Raw genomic sequence first — 13,717 nt, 5'->3', positions numbered from 1 at the left:
CACGGCCCCCACCCCCCACCGAGAGCAGGCGCGCCGGGCCCTGACGCCACGCACGGAGAGGTGTCGCATGTCATCAGGGACCACAGAGAGAGGAAGGGAAGAGCTAAATGCCAGACACAGTCATGTGCTAGCCGCCGTGGTTCTCACTCAGACGCACGCGCTCACGCACTGCACCCCCCGACACGCCGATGAATATCGTTGCACGCGCTCTAACAAGAACGCGAATGACAAGAGGAACCAAACGAAGCGAACACAAACACGGAGGGAGAGGGAGAGTGTGAGGGAGACAGACGAACTTCAACGATTCGAACTCAAAGGAAGAGATGCAGCGCGATAGGAGAGAGAGAGGGTGGTGTGTGTGTGTGTGTGTGGGGGCCACCGCCAGTGACGGTTTCGTTTCATTAGTGAGCTCCTGCACTATCCACTCCCGCGGACAGTCGCTATAATACGGAGCCCACACCAAGTCACTGACCCGCCCACCCATGCATATGCAAACACGCACGTACGCACGCACCGACTGACGGAGATATGTACACGGAGGCGGCGGCATCAAAGAGAAAAAAGTGAAAGCGGAGACGCCTCAGACAGAGCCACCGTCAAGCAAATACAAAATAAATAAAGTCAATGAAATGGGGCGCCATCGGCTGATAGGCGGGAGCAACTACAACGCTCGATACGAACACATGAACGGCGCAAGGGAAGAGCACACCGAGACTAACACGGACATCCTCCACCCGCTTCGGCCGCCACACCAACCAAAGTAAAGTGCTCGTCAACACGGAAAGAGAAAAGGGCACACCCGCACAAACACCCATCGATGCACACACGCACACACTCACACATACACGCACAGGCATAGAGGGAGAGGAAGGGGCGGCCTGCTGCTTTAGATACCGACACGCATATCTCAGCCTTCATCAATCACCATCGACGTACTCACACGCCCCTCCTTCTTCCCCCAACCGTACTCTCCAGGGAGGGAAGCGGGGCGCGCCCCGGCGCATTAGATGGTGAAGCGCGCTGTGAACGGAGTGTAGTGTCCTTCGTTGAAGACGTACACAATTACGAGCGCCATGATGGACGACCCACGGGGGAAGGACGGGTGAAGGGCGATGGTGCAACTCTGCCGGCTGCCGCCGCCCGGCACCCAGATGTGCTGCGGCCACCGTTGTGTCGGAATCGTCTTGGCGCTATTCGGGTCAGGGGAGAAGATGTCCTCCTGCTTCAGCTCCACACCGCCGATCATGATTTGATAGTCGGCGTTGTTGATGAAGGTCAGCTCCGTGCCACGCGTTGGGTTCTTGCCGTCAAGATAGATGTCGATAGGGCAGCCACGGGCCATGAGTGGAATGCCGTAGAAGCCAGTGTACGGGATCTCCTCCAGTGACGGTGGACGGCGCTCGAAGGGCGGCACTGGTGGCCCCTGCTGCTGCTGCTGCGGTTGCTGCTGGGGTGGGTAGCCTGACCGCTGCCCGGCGTCTTGCCCCTGGTAGGAAGCCGTCCCGGCAATCGTGGCACCGTAGCTTGGCTGCGGGGGCTGCTGTTGCTGAGCTGGGGGTGCGTTTTGCGGCTGTGGTTGCAGAAGCGGCGCCGCTGGCGTTTCAAGGCTGCTCTGAGTGACAGCTAGTGAGTTCGACGGTGGGGTTTGCATCGGCACTTCCAGTGAAGGCGGTGCAACATTCGCTGGTGCTGCCATCGGAGATGCAGTTGCGCTTGTCATGCCAGAGCTTCGGTGGGTCACACGGGTCTCGGGCACTGCTCCCTCTGCGCCCAGAGAGGACGCATTCGGCACCGGCGTGCCGGCGGGGAAGCCCTGGTTGGGCGAGACGTGCGCAGGCAACACATTCGGCTCGGCCACCTCCAACTGAGGCGCCGCAGCCGTGGGGTCGAGCTGAGCAGCTGGCGTGGGCGGTGCTGGCGGTGCGCTCACTGTCGGCGTTGTCAGAGAGTTTGGCGCAGGATGGGCTTCCGCGGGGCCCGCTGCCGCAACCAGCGGCAGCGAAGCTTCTGGGGCACCGGATGTAGCAGGCAACGACTGCGACGGCTGTGGAGCAGGGGACGAGCTGGGTGCAGAACTGCCAGCTGATGGTGCCCAAACAGGCGTGACTTGCGCCGCCTTGGGAGGCTCGTACGCCGTGCATGAGAGGGACTGGGAAGGAAAAGCGGCCGGTTTTTCCGGCGCGGCAGCTGGCTGCGCCTGCATCGGAGTTGCGCCAAACAAGTCGTCCAGTATGTCTCCCGTCGCGTCGCCTCCAGCGAGTTGGCCGGTCGGTGGGGCCGCCGCCAATGACGTGGGGTTGCTGATCTGGGGCGGCAGGTTGCCTGGCGTGCGCTGGTTTTGCATCACAAACTCCAACTCCTTTGGCACAGTGTGCATAAACCCAGCCTCCACGCCGGCAAGGTAGGGCTCGTACTGCACGCGGTTCAGCGCCATCACCGTCTGCTTGAGTTGCTCCGTCATGCTCTCGGCATCGTAAAGCTTGGCGGCCAGCTTGTCCCAGCGGTCGCCGTTCTCGGCAATGTCGTAATCCTTCGTCTTCAGCGTTGCTGGAGCGGCTCCCTCACTCTTCAGTTCCACCAACATCGTCTGCAAGTGATCGATCTGGTCCAAGAGCCTCATCGCGTCCTCCGTGACGTCGCGGTGACTTTGCTGCGCTTCGAGGCTGCGCATCTCGAGTTGCTTCGCCGCCAGCTGCGCCTCGATTCCAGCAATGTATTCCTGCGAGATGGCCGGCTGCGGCTCCGGCTCTTCGGTCCTCTGCGCAATGCCAGCATCGTGCGCGGACTTGTCGTCGATGTCCTTCACCTTCTCCTTCCAGTAGTTAATCTCGTTCCGTAGCGCGGCGGACGCAGCAGAGCCGGCGACGACCTTGTCCTTCGCGGCGTACTGCGCATCGTACTCTAGCTTCTGGATCTCTCGCGTTAGCGTGCGGATCTGGTCCTCGAGGTCGGTGCGGCTGGGGAAGAGGACGGAGGTGCGCACGGCGATCTCATTCGCCAGGTCAAGGTCCATCTCCACCCCCTCCAGGTCGCTCGAGATGATTCCCTCACGTATGAGGGCCTGCAGCGTATGCTCCGGCAGGCGGGTGAGCCTGGTCGATCCAGCGCCGACGTCGCCGCCGCCACCGGACCCCAGTGAGACCGCCGTCGCACTGCGATGGGAAGCGGCACCCAGCGCATCGGCTGCCACTCCGGGTATGGACTCGTTTGTCTGCGCCGCACGCAACGGCGGGACCGGTGTGCCAACGGGGTGCATGCGAAAGATGATGTCGAGGCGCCCCGACTGGCCGGAAACGCGGAACGAGATACCCTTCTTCTCACACATGGACTCACCAGCAAGCACGCTGCACATGCCCGCCAGCGGGATCTCGAACCCCGTGAGCTTGGCCGCGTTCTTGCGGTTGGTGAAGTCGTAAATGCCAAAGTTCAGTATTCGCCGGTCTTTTGGTGAGTTGAAGGACAGCTCAAACGGCTTCGCGCTGTTGAGGCCGTCGGCGTCGGAGAAGATGACCTCGTTGCTGCTGTTGCACATCGACGGGTTCGTGGCGATCTCAAGCCCTTTGCGCGACATCACCACCACATACACGGAGCCCTGGCGGCAGAAGTATGCAGTGAGCTTCAATGGGCATATCGTGATGCTGTACAGAGGCATGGTGGCGACGATGGCGGCGGTGCCACACCGGCAGCAGCGAGCTGAGCGCAGAGATGAGCGGGCCCGATGCGTGTATAAGATGGAGGCAGGCAAAAGACAAGTATACCGCGGTGTCCGTGCGTGTGGACGTCTATTGGCGCAACCGCCCACCCACAAACGTACCCAAAGAACAGCTAGATGGGGTGCTCTGGTGGTGGTGGTGGTGGTGGGGAGGGGCAGGGTCACGAAGGATGACAACTGAAGCAATGCCACTCACTACCACGCTGAAGAAAAAAACAGTTCGGCCACCACACCGGCTGCGCAATGTAGGGAGTTACACACCGACACGCGCAGAGGAAACAAGCGATCAGGCAAACGACACAAGATGACAGACCAGGATAGCGTGAGCTCACGACAGCGGTAACCGCCACACACTAATGCCGAAACGAGGAAGATGGAGAAATGGGGGGAGGAGGGGAGGGCACGATGAAGCCTTAGGGACACGCCGCATTCTGAGCACACGAAGCAATATATATATATATAGAGGAGTTTGTACAGAAAGTGGTCAATGAGCACAGCAAGAGAAAGCGAGAGGGCGATGAGGGGCGGGGGGGGGGGCTAGGGTTGAGGTAGGAGAGAGGCATTTCTATATACGTGTGTGTATAGCGGGGAGCCGTGGACTTCCGTGGCGGAGGAGTCGATGTCTCCACCTCCCCTTCACAACCGCCAGTGCGCCTCTCGGTCTGGGAGAGGCAGATACAGCGCGTAGCACGTAGGGTGGGGGTGGGGGTGGGGAGAAGCGGCAAACCGCTGCCCCCGCCGTCCCCCTCACCACAGAGAGAGGGAGAACGGAGACAGCGACTATGTCCTCTGTCTCCCTTCCTCTTCTTGCGTCCTTTGCGGCTTATGCGTGGCAGTCCGAGTGGGTGAGAGTTCGACATAACACACACACACATATATATATGGGGAAGGGCGACCCAGGGCAGCGGGGAAGACTGTGAGGCAGAAAGACAGTCAGGCCCTCGCCCCATCTCTTGCCCCACCAGTTTCCCTCCCCCTCCTTCCACACACAACGGTAAGGAATAACACACAGGCACAGCCGCACACAAGCGCCGCCTTCTACGTGCGCTGTCCACTTCGCACAGGGCGTACACAAAGGGGCGCTTCGGTGTCGTGAACGTGAAGTGCTTCGAGTCCGCCATTCCCACGACACACGGCGCCTCGAATAGCCGTCGTACAGCAGCGCACGGCGCCGTCGTCTTGTACGGAAGTGTGGCGCCGAACTGGTAGTAAACGGAGAGCTCGCTAAGCGGCGGAAACCCTCCTGCGACACGGCGAGGGACTCAACCTGCCGCAGAGCCGTCTGCACGGCCTCGCCGCTTTGGCGCTATGATATGTTGTCCACGCCGTGAATGATCTAGCGCAGCCCCAACTCTCCACGCTGGTGGGGCATCCTTGGGAGAGATCAAGCTACTCACCTTGTACCGCAAGAGTCGTACGTTCGCCTGCGTGCAAATGCCCGTGGGTCCATTCTGCAGCAGCCACGCCTCCACCCCGCCGCACGCCCGTATCCCCCTTCAGCGGAATGCTGCTCAGGCTTTCGATGAGGCACCACGCTTCTTGGAAAGGGGACGGACACCCGGCCGGGGCCGTGCCAGTGAGCACCGCGCCTAGCAAGCGGTAGGCTCAATTAGCGAAGGGCAAGCAACCACCGCTGGTGCTGGTGGCAGCGACGGGGGAGAGGCGAAGCGCCCCTTCGCCGCAGCGCAGCACCTTGTCGCGCCACAATTCCCCATGCGTACTCCACATCCAGTGAATCAGCGTCAGCGCCTCCTCCCTCCCTTCTCCACGAGGACGTTGCCGCTACCAGCGAGCACCCGCAGCACCACAGCCGGTGGATACAAGCGGACAGCCCAAAGCGCTGCATTGCCGGCGTCGACCGAGCTACAAGGAAGAAGGCGCAACGACATAAACACGCAAGCCGACGGAGGCAGGCACGACGCGAGAGCGGTCGGGGCAAACGGGGCGGAACGAAAGGGAGGCGGGGGAGCGGCAAAGAGCAGCGGATACAACGTTTCGTGTGCATCTGCGTCTTCTGTTTTTCCCCCAGCGCGACAACGAGAGAGAGAGAGAGAGAAAGAGTGAGTCGGGGAGGGCGGCCGCAGACGAGATGCGTAGGTGAACGTGATTAGAGATGACAAGGGGAGGCAAAGGGCAACAACGGAAACCGCCACACAACCGGCGCCGTGATGAGGCCCAGACACAATCAAAGAGCGACGCACGCACGCGCGTACACCCACACACAGAAAGAAGAGATTAATGAGAAACGCGTGCGTACGTCTCTGTGCTTGTGCTTTCGTATGCCTTCACGGTGATGGCACATATCGCAGTTGAGACGCTCACGCACGTACAGGGAGAGGTAGGCAGGCAGGCAGGGGCGAGGAGGAGAGCAGAAACGGATGCCAAGTGGCATGGGAAGGGGGGAGGAGGGCAAGCGAGCAAACGTACGGGTAGGGGGTGGGGGTGCAGGTGAGGCGAGTGCACGACTGTGCCTGCGCAGAGTGCCGACGGTGCGCCCGCCTTCGACAGTTTTTTGCTTTCATGCTTGAGTGGTGCGCCACCGTTGTTTCGGCTCCCATGCGAGTCGAACGAACGGTCCCATTGGCTCACCCAGCACACGCCCTGGCTGCCTCCTGTGTGACGCACAGCAACAGTTGCACCCTTTCTCCCCGTCATGCTCACGCGTACTTGCCTAGCAGAGGCAACAGTGGATGGTACGCTAGTGCGCGCACCCTTAATCGACTGAAGGCCTTTGATATACTTCAACTAATCCCCCTCTTCTCTCCTGTTTCTGTCGCTGCCCACCCCTCCCGCCACTGTCGCGCTCGTCCACTTGACTGCGTGTACGAGCGTGGCTGCTTTGCTGCTGCTGATTCCGCAGGGACCGGTACACTCACTTGCTGAATAGGATGAGGAAGCGGTAAGTAGAGAGCGAGCAAGCAAGAGTTGATTGTTCGCGTTCGCTATCCAAGGCACGCCTTCCGAGCATGGCGTTAGGTGCATCACTCGTCCTGCTGCGCGGCCTGCCGAGCAGCCTTCAAGGCAGTTAACCGTCGCCGCGCTTCCTCCTTGCGAAGTTTCAGAAGCGCTTCCGCATCGGCCACCTGCACTGTAGAGTCCACAGTGTCGACCGTCACCTGTTGAGGCGGCGGCCGCTCCTGCAGCTCTACCTCCTGCGGCATCTGGCCATCATCGCCGGCGCTCGGCGGTGCAGCGTGCGCAAGGTCGCCGTCTAGCTCCCCTTCACCAGACGCGTGTACGTTCTCGACGTCGCGGGCACGCTTGCGTTCCTGTCGCAGCGTCTGCATCTTGTCCAGCTGCTTCCACGGATCGGCCCGGTCGGCTTCCTCTTTTCTCGCTTCCGCGATCCGCTCGCGCATGCCCACCTCCGCCGGCTCCTCGTACCCCGACAGCAGGCGCGCCCCGTACGTTGTGTCCGTGATCATTGGGGCCACAGCCAGGCGGAACTGCAGCCGCACTTCCTGCCGTGGCCCACCGCTGCGACTGAGTACGGCGTCTTGCTCCACAAGCGGCACGTAGCTGCCCACGCAGAAGCGGTTCCCGTGCACCGTACCCAGCGCCTTGACCATCAGCGCGTCTTGCAGAGCGTCGCATGGGACCACCCAGAGTACGTAGTCGCCTGCTGGGTGCTGCAGCTTTACGGGCTGATGCTGCTGCTGCAGTGCCGGAGTTGCTTCAGTCGACGGGCTTGCAGGCGTCTCTTCGAGTGGCGTCGCAATCTCCGCCGTGGCCGGCGCCGGTGGCGGCGAGGCACGTGCGCTTGTGATGTTGATTGTTGCCAAGAGTGCTGCTGCGCCGCCATTGCTTGAGGTGCCGGAAGCCGGCCGACGACCCATGCTGAAAAAGGAGGCGGCCCTACTCTGCAGTCCCGCCGCCGAAGTGGACGACGTGGCGCCGGCCGTGAAGGTGATGCCAGCGGCAGCACTTATTGCTGCCTTCTTGCTCACCCGCAGCGCTGCCAACTCCGCCTCGACGGCAGGGCCGTTCCAATAGGCGGTAAAGGCGATGTCTCGCGCGGGAAACGGTGCCTCGGCGGTGCCGAGATCGGCGTCGGAGGCGAAGAACTGGTACGCTGTGAAGCGCGTCCGCTCTTCCTCGCTAAGCGACCGCTTCTTCTCCTCGCACCAGGCACCGATGGACACTAGGTTCAGCTGCTCCACGGGCGCTTGCACAGCCGCCTCGACTTCCTTGTAGTGATGCCGAAAGACAGTGGGCAGCAGCGCCACACTGCGCGGAGGGATAAGGATCAGCAGCTGCACCATCACATCCGTCGGCTTGCCTCGCTCTGCAGCATCGACCACCGCCGTGCCAGCCTCCCCGGCCTGCAGCACTGACGTCGGAAGCCCGTCCATGGCGTCGTCATCGTCCTCCTCCTCGTTGGCGTTTCCGACCTCGCCATCGATGCTACTCGTGGCACGCCCAGCGGCGGCGTTCATCTCCAGTCGCCGTCGCGCAATCTCCCCGAGTGCGCTGTAGGTGAGCACACCGCAGTATGTGGCAAGCTTTGACAAGGGGGGTGCCCTGCCGTACGGGTAGTAGCAGCCCCAGTGCTCCACAATGCCGGCGCTGTACTGCAGTGCCCACTGCAGCATCGTCCAGTAGCAGTAGCACATGCGCTCATGCTGCTTCTCGCGCCGCTGCTGCCGCTCGATAAAGGCGGGGTCGCGCTCCTTCGCTTCTTTTTCGGCTGTGAAGCCCCAGTCCAGCGCGTCGGAGCCGCCGTTGTGCACCTGCAGACGACCTCCACTTCCACCTTTCTTTGCATTGCCTGGCAGCTCCGCCAGGCAACTGAGCAGGTAGCGTGCAGACGCATACTGGATGCGGTTTGTTGCCGGGTCCACCAAGGTGCGCCCACGCGGCACAAAGTCGGTCGCCAGCAGCGAGAGCAGCGCATCCAACGTGCCCTCCTGGATGCTTCCGCCGATGGTGGGCAGGAAGTCGTTGCCGAAGAGCAGCAACACGAAGACAACATCGTGCAGGGCGTGCTCAAAGGTGAGGGCGGCTTCCTCGGCGTCCACCGAGGGCACAGCGGCGCCCGCGAGGGCGGAAGCGGCGTCGCTGCTTGGTGACAAATGAAGGATGCCACGCAGCCGCTGCCGAAAGACGTGAATGCTAAAGAAGGTGGAGAGCCAGCTGTCTTTCGGGGGCGGTGGCTGCGCAGCGGCACCGGCGCCGTGGCGCGGAGAGGGGCGTGGTGCGCCGTGATGCGCATGGCCGCTCCGTCCGTCGACCCGACGGGGCCCGTGCGACGAAGGACCACTGCCGCGATGTGGATGAGAGGAGAAACGCACGTGCTGGTGGTGGCTGCGGTGATGATGGTGATGCTGAGGCGGTGGCTGAGACTTCATGGGCAGCTTACCTCCCAGCGAGACTGGCGGCTCGTAGCGCAGGACATGGATGCGTGGCTCGTGCAGGATTAGGCTGGTTACGGTGACGTCCGTGTCGGAGCTGCAGATGACGTGCGACGTGTTCGGGCCGTAGCTCGGATCAGCGCGGATGCGGCGGATGAACTCGGCGATCTTGTTCTCGCCCTCGCCGGGGCGCAGCACATCGTCGACAATGATGCTGAGGAAGGGGAACACGTACGGCGCGCCGGCGGAGTCGCCGGCGGCAGAGTCCACTGACGCGTCGGCCTTGTCAATGCGGACCCGCTCTTCGCGAAGTCGCTTCGCGTTGATTCGTTCTGTCCTGCTCACGGCGTAAAAGTGTAGCGCCTCCGTCACCTTGGCCATGAAGCGCGTCCCGACGCTGATGCAGTTGCTGTCCCACAGGTCGTTGATGTTGCCCGCCGGCTCGTGATGGCGAGAAGGCGAAGACGACGAGGCGGACGGCTGCCGGCGCGCTCCACGACGCCGCCGCGCACGCTGCTGCGACATCTTGCCCAGTGGCGATACGCCATCTACCGCGATGTACACCAGCGCCTTGGGCTGAACGAGGTTCATGACGAGGTCGTCGAGGAGGTCAAACAGCTTGCGCAGCACTACATCCTCCACTTCATCAACCGAGTCGAAGCGGAGCGAGCGGTGCGTCGCCGTAATGATGGTGGCGGCCTGGTACAAGAAGGAGTTGAGATCAATAAAAAGGTTGTCTGTGCTTTCGCGGATGTAGTCGGTGACCGCGCTGTCGGCTGGCATGAAGCAGTCAGCAAAACGCTTCCGCAGCCAGGTCAAGAGCAGCGGCACACCCATGGTGATCCAGCGGCGCGTGCGCGTGTGCTTTGCCTTGTCTACGCCGATGGCCTTGTGACGGGGATGCAACACCTGTACCTTAATGCCAAGCCCGTTCGCCTTGGAGTGGGGCTATCTTGCACTTAACTGTTCGACCCTCTTCCAAAATTCTTCTTCACAGATCCACACACATACACGCACCGCTTATCCAGCCACGCGCTTGGTCGTTCCGTTGGCGCGTCTTGTGCCGCACAACAACACCGACAAGAACAAAAAGACTGAGGGGCGTACGTGTATATATGTACGCGAACGCATGCACACGTGTATATGTATACGTGTGCATGCGTATGCTCGTATGACAAGGAAAGGCAGCAGGAAAGAGACTCGATCGTGTGCATGCTGGCGGGGCTGTGATGGACATGGAGGTGCGCGTGCAGCAACAGGCGTCTACTGCCTTGGAATGTGCACTATTTCCCACCTAAAGACTGCGACGGCGTGCGTGTGGGCCGTGGCAGACTTCCCCCCCGCACTGAGAGAGAGGGCGGAGCACCGTAAGGCGGCGGTAGCGTAGCCACGCAAAGTCCCGGAGGCCCTTGCAGACAGCACCGCTGGCGTAGAGGTACACAGCAGCGTACACACACGCACACACATAACACAAACAAACAAAAACGTGCGCACCTTTCTCTTTGCCTGCATCTGATTCTTCTGCATGTCGGAGAGGAGTGATAGTGGAAGGATAGAGGTATACGTGCATGTGTGTGTGTGTAGGGAGGCAGGCCCTTAGGGGGGGGGAGCAAAAAATGAGCCGCGCCACCATCGCAATCCTCCCCACCTTCCTGCTTCCCCCCACACACATACGCACACACAAGACTTGAGCAGCGCTGCCATGAGGCGCAGCGGTTCCACCGCTCTGGTCCTGCTCGTGTTCAGTAATACAGTGCCTGCCGTACATCGTCTAAAGTCACAACGCCGTCCCCATCAACGTCCAGCTCGTGAAGGGCGACCGCGAGCTCCGCCGGGTGCATTTCTGCCAAGTGGCACAGATCGGGGTCTTCCTGAAGGAGCCCATCATCTTCCCTTACGCACACCTCGGCAGCGTGGCGTAGGTCGTGCACGCTCCATACCCCATCTGCGTCAGCGTCGATCGTCGCAAAGAGCTCTGGAATACTGACATGGAGACCGCTCCGTGTGGCGGCGTTGGTCGTTGATGCGGTTGCCGCCATCCCCGAGGGTCGCTGAGACAGTTCAGGGTACACCAAAAGAAAGTACACAAAAGCGGAAAAATTCATGCCCTCCGCTGTGACCGCGGAGGGAGGTGCCGCGACATGTAGCGGCGCCGCCAACGGCGATGAGTTTGCAGATGCAGTGCCACTACTGGCTCCACAGCCTGCGCTGTGGTCTGCGCCCAGCTTCGTCGAGGATTCAAAGGCATCTTTGGCGCCAGTCTTCTGCGCCGTTGCACCGCTTTTCTTTTTTCTCTGGCGTGATGAAGGCTGCTGACTTGCAGGTGCCGTCGCCGCTACGGGAGAACGAGCCCCCTTTACCGCTGGAGACTGTTGGCCGTTGGCAGGACCGTCCGACAGTTCAACTTCCTTGACAGCGACAGCAGCGGCGCTGCCAAAGAAGCGGAGTAGCTCTACCACGCCATGCTGCGAGATGGGGGTGCCCATCTTCACCATAAGCCGCTGCAGCCCAGGCACCGTGATAAAGGGCTCCTCGTTACTGTTCGCCGGCGGCGCATCTCCGCTTCCAGCGTAAGTATCAAAGAGACGCCCCGCTTCCTCCACAAGCGCTGTCGTAAGGTAGTAGCGCCGCGCTAGCTCCTCCACGGTCTCCGCGGTGCGCGACATTGCTTCTGGCAGCCCAGAGCCAACGCTCGTCTGTGAGTACTGCTTGTGTGCACGCGCAGGTGCGAGCCTATACTTGTACGCTGGTCGAAGCCACCCACCGAGCGGGAGAGGCGAGGGTGGGGTGAGGGAAGTTAAAAGGACAGTGATGCTGATGAGGGAAGGTGACAGAGACCATTTTCATGTGCTGAGCGGCAACAAGGACGCGGCGAAGCCGCCCCTTTGCAGGGATGTGTGTGAGAGCATTGCATTGGCAGCCCTCTCATGACATGCGACACCTCTCCGTGCGTGGCGTCAGGGCCCGGCGCGCCTGCTCTCGGTGGGGGGTGGGGGCCGTGGAGCCCCCGCCACCCCTCCCAATGCCGAGCCACCCCTGGTGGTGACAGGGTCGCGTGCCTACGACACGGCGAGGTCAGTGGGAGTCATCGCTGCTGATGTCGGCGGTGAGGTCCCAGATGGCGGTGCGTGGGAGAGACCCGCGACAGCGAGCACACGCTTGTGCCATCCACGTTATGTGCAGAGTGCCAGCGCCACCCCTAAAGGTGCACAGGGTGGCGGCCGGCATGATGGAAGGAGCGGCTGTTAGGCGGGTGGTGGGTAGGGTTGGAGGCATGGGTCGTGCTCAACTGACTGGGTCAGCGCGTGGCTGTGGCGCTTGTGTCCAGGGCTGCTTCGCACCACGCGATGTGGCGGGGGGGAGGGCGAGTGGGGGGTTGAACTGATGGTGCTCTATGGCAGAGAAATGGGCACGTTGGAGACAAGGAATCTCGTCGGCCGAGGGATTCGCACACGCACATACACGGTACGCGAACCTTCTTTACGGCAGAGATATTCGTGTTTTGACCGACGTGGCACCGGTCAAGCAGGCAAGGAAGAATGCCAGAAATAGAGAGGTGGAGAGGGAGGGCTGGGGAGACACACACACACACACACGCACACACAAACACGCAGACACAGACACACACGCAGAGGAGTCGAAGACGGGCGGGGAGGGGTTGCCAAGGGCGGCGAGGCAGGGGTGGGTGCGAGGAGCACTGCATATGATTAACGTTCTTGTACGCTGGCAAACTTGAAGCCATCCGATCACGGAGAGGGAAGAGGGAAGAGGAAAATAAGAACGAAGTGGAAGGGAAGAGAAAGAGATGGAGATTGGGCGTGCCGATGATGGCACATCTCCGTGCTTTTCGTCTTTATATGTCTTCGGCTTTGGGCTGACCGTCGCGTCTGCGTTTTCGTAAACGATGAGGCGCGAGAGGCGTATGCGCATCTGTGCCGGTAAGCGGATGGGCTGGCGTCTGTCTCTCTGTACCTGAGGGGGAGGCGCAAGGGAGTGCACGTTGTGTTACAAGGTGAGAGGCAGCCCGCCAAGGGGTGGTGGCGAGGAGAAGTAATAGGCGAAGCGAGGTTAGGCGAACGGACGTCAGCCCCTTGACTTTCTTGCACATCCGTGCGGCTTGACTTTCCTTTTTCTTCAGCCACGCGTGCGTGCCCCTGCGCGTGCGCTCTCCGATGTTCTAATACCGCCTCTAGTTCTGAGAGCACAGCCTCTGGTGCTCGGCGATGAGGTCCTCAACAACGTCGGGGTTCGCCAGCGTCGAGGTGTCGCCCAGCTCCGTGTACTGCCCAGCCGATACCTTGCGCAGGATGCGGCGCACAATCTTGCCGGAGCGCGTTTTGGGCAGCCCTACGCGAGCCACCTGCATCACGTCCGGCGTGGCCAGCGGGCCAATCACCTTGCGCACAGTCGCCTTCACCGCCGCCAGCAGCTCGGGCGTCACCTCCGTCCCCTGGCGGAACGTAAGGAAGACGTAGATGCCCTCACCCTTGATGTTGTGAGGGAAGCCGACGACGGCGCTCTCCACCACGGCCGGGTGGGTGTTGACGGCGTCTTCGATCTCGCTGGTGCCGATGCGGTGCCCGCTCACGTTCAGCACGTCATCGACGCGGCCCGTGATCCAGTAATAGCCGTCCGAGTCGCGGCGAGCACCGTC

The 13,717-nt window shown here is 61.5% G+C and overlaps 3 protein-coding genes across 3 annotated transcripts; all 3 read right to left on the bottom strand.

Annotated features, from left to right (window-relative positions):
* Window positions 1–1,003: 1,003 nt before the first annotated feature.
* Window positions 1,004–3,652, bottom strand: LDBPK_230610 (hypothetical protein, conserved; the record flags this gene model as incomplete). Its single annotated transcript, XM_003860914.1, has 1 exon — window positions 1,004–3,652. One exon carries the CDS (start codon window positions 3,650–3,652, stop codon window positions 1,004–1,006), a length of 2,649 nt encoding a protein of 882 aa, XP_003860962.1.
* A 3,041-nt stretch (window positions 3,653–6,693) lies between these two features.
* LDBPK_230600 (5'-3' exonuclease XRNC, putative) lies at window positions 6,694–9,900 on the bottom strand (the record flags this gene model as incomplete). The annotated part of the gene is made up of 1 exon (XM_003860913.1): window positions 6,694–9,900. The coding sequence occupies one exon, from the start codon at window positions 9,898–9,900 to the stop codon at window positions 6,694–6,696; it is 3,207 nt and encodes a 1,068-aa protein (XP_003860961.1).
* A 905-nt stretch (window positions 9,901–10,805) lies between these two features.
* Window positions 10,806–11,729, bottom strand: LDBPK_230590 (hypothetical protein; the record flags this gene model as incomplete). Its single annotated transcript, XM_003860912.1, has 1 exon — window positions 10,806–11,729. One exon carries the CDS (start codon window positions 11,727–11,729, stop codon window positions 10,806–10,808), a length of 924 nt encoding a protein of 307 aa, XP_003860960.1.
* Between the last annotated feature and the right edge of the window lie 1,988 nt (window positions 11,730–13,717).

This window comes from Leishmania donovani, chromosome 23, assembly GCF_000227135.1.
Source record: "Leishmania donovani BPK282A1 complete genome, chromosome 23".
In the NCBI taxonomy this organism is placed as follows: domain Eukaryota; phylum Euglenozoa; class Kinetoplastea; order Trypanosomatida; family Trypanosomatidae; genus Leishmania; species Leishmania donovani.
The sequence above is the reverse complement of the archived record's forward strand: the minus strand, read 5'-3'. Positions and strand labels throughout refer to the sequence as shown.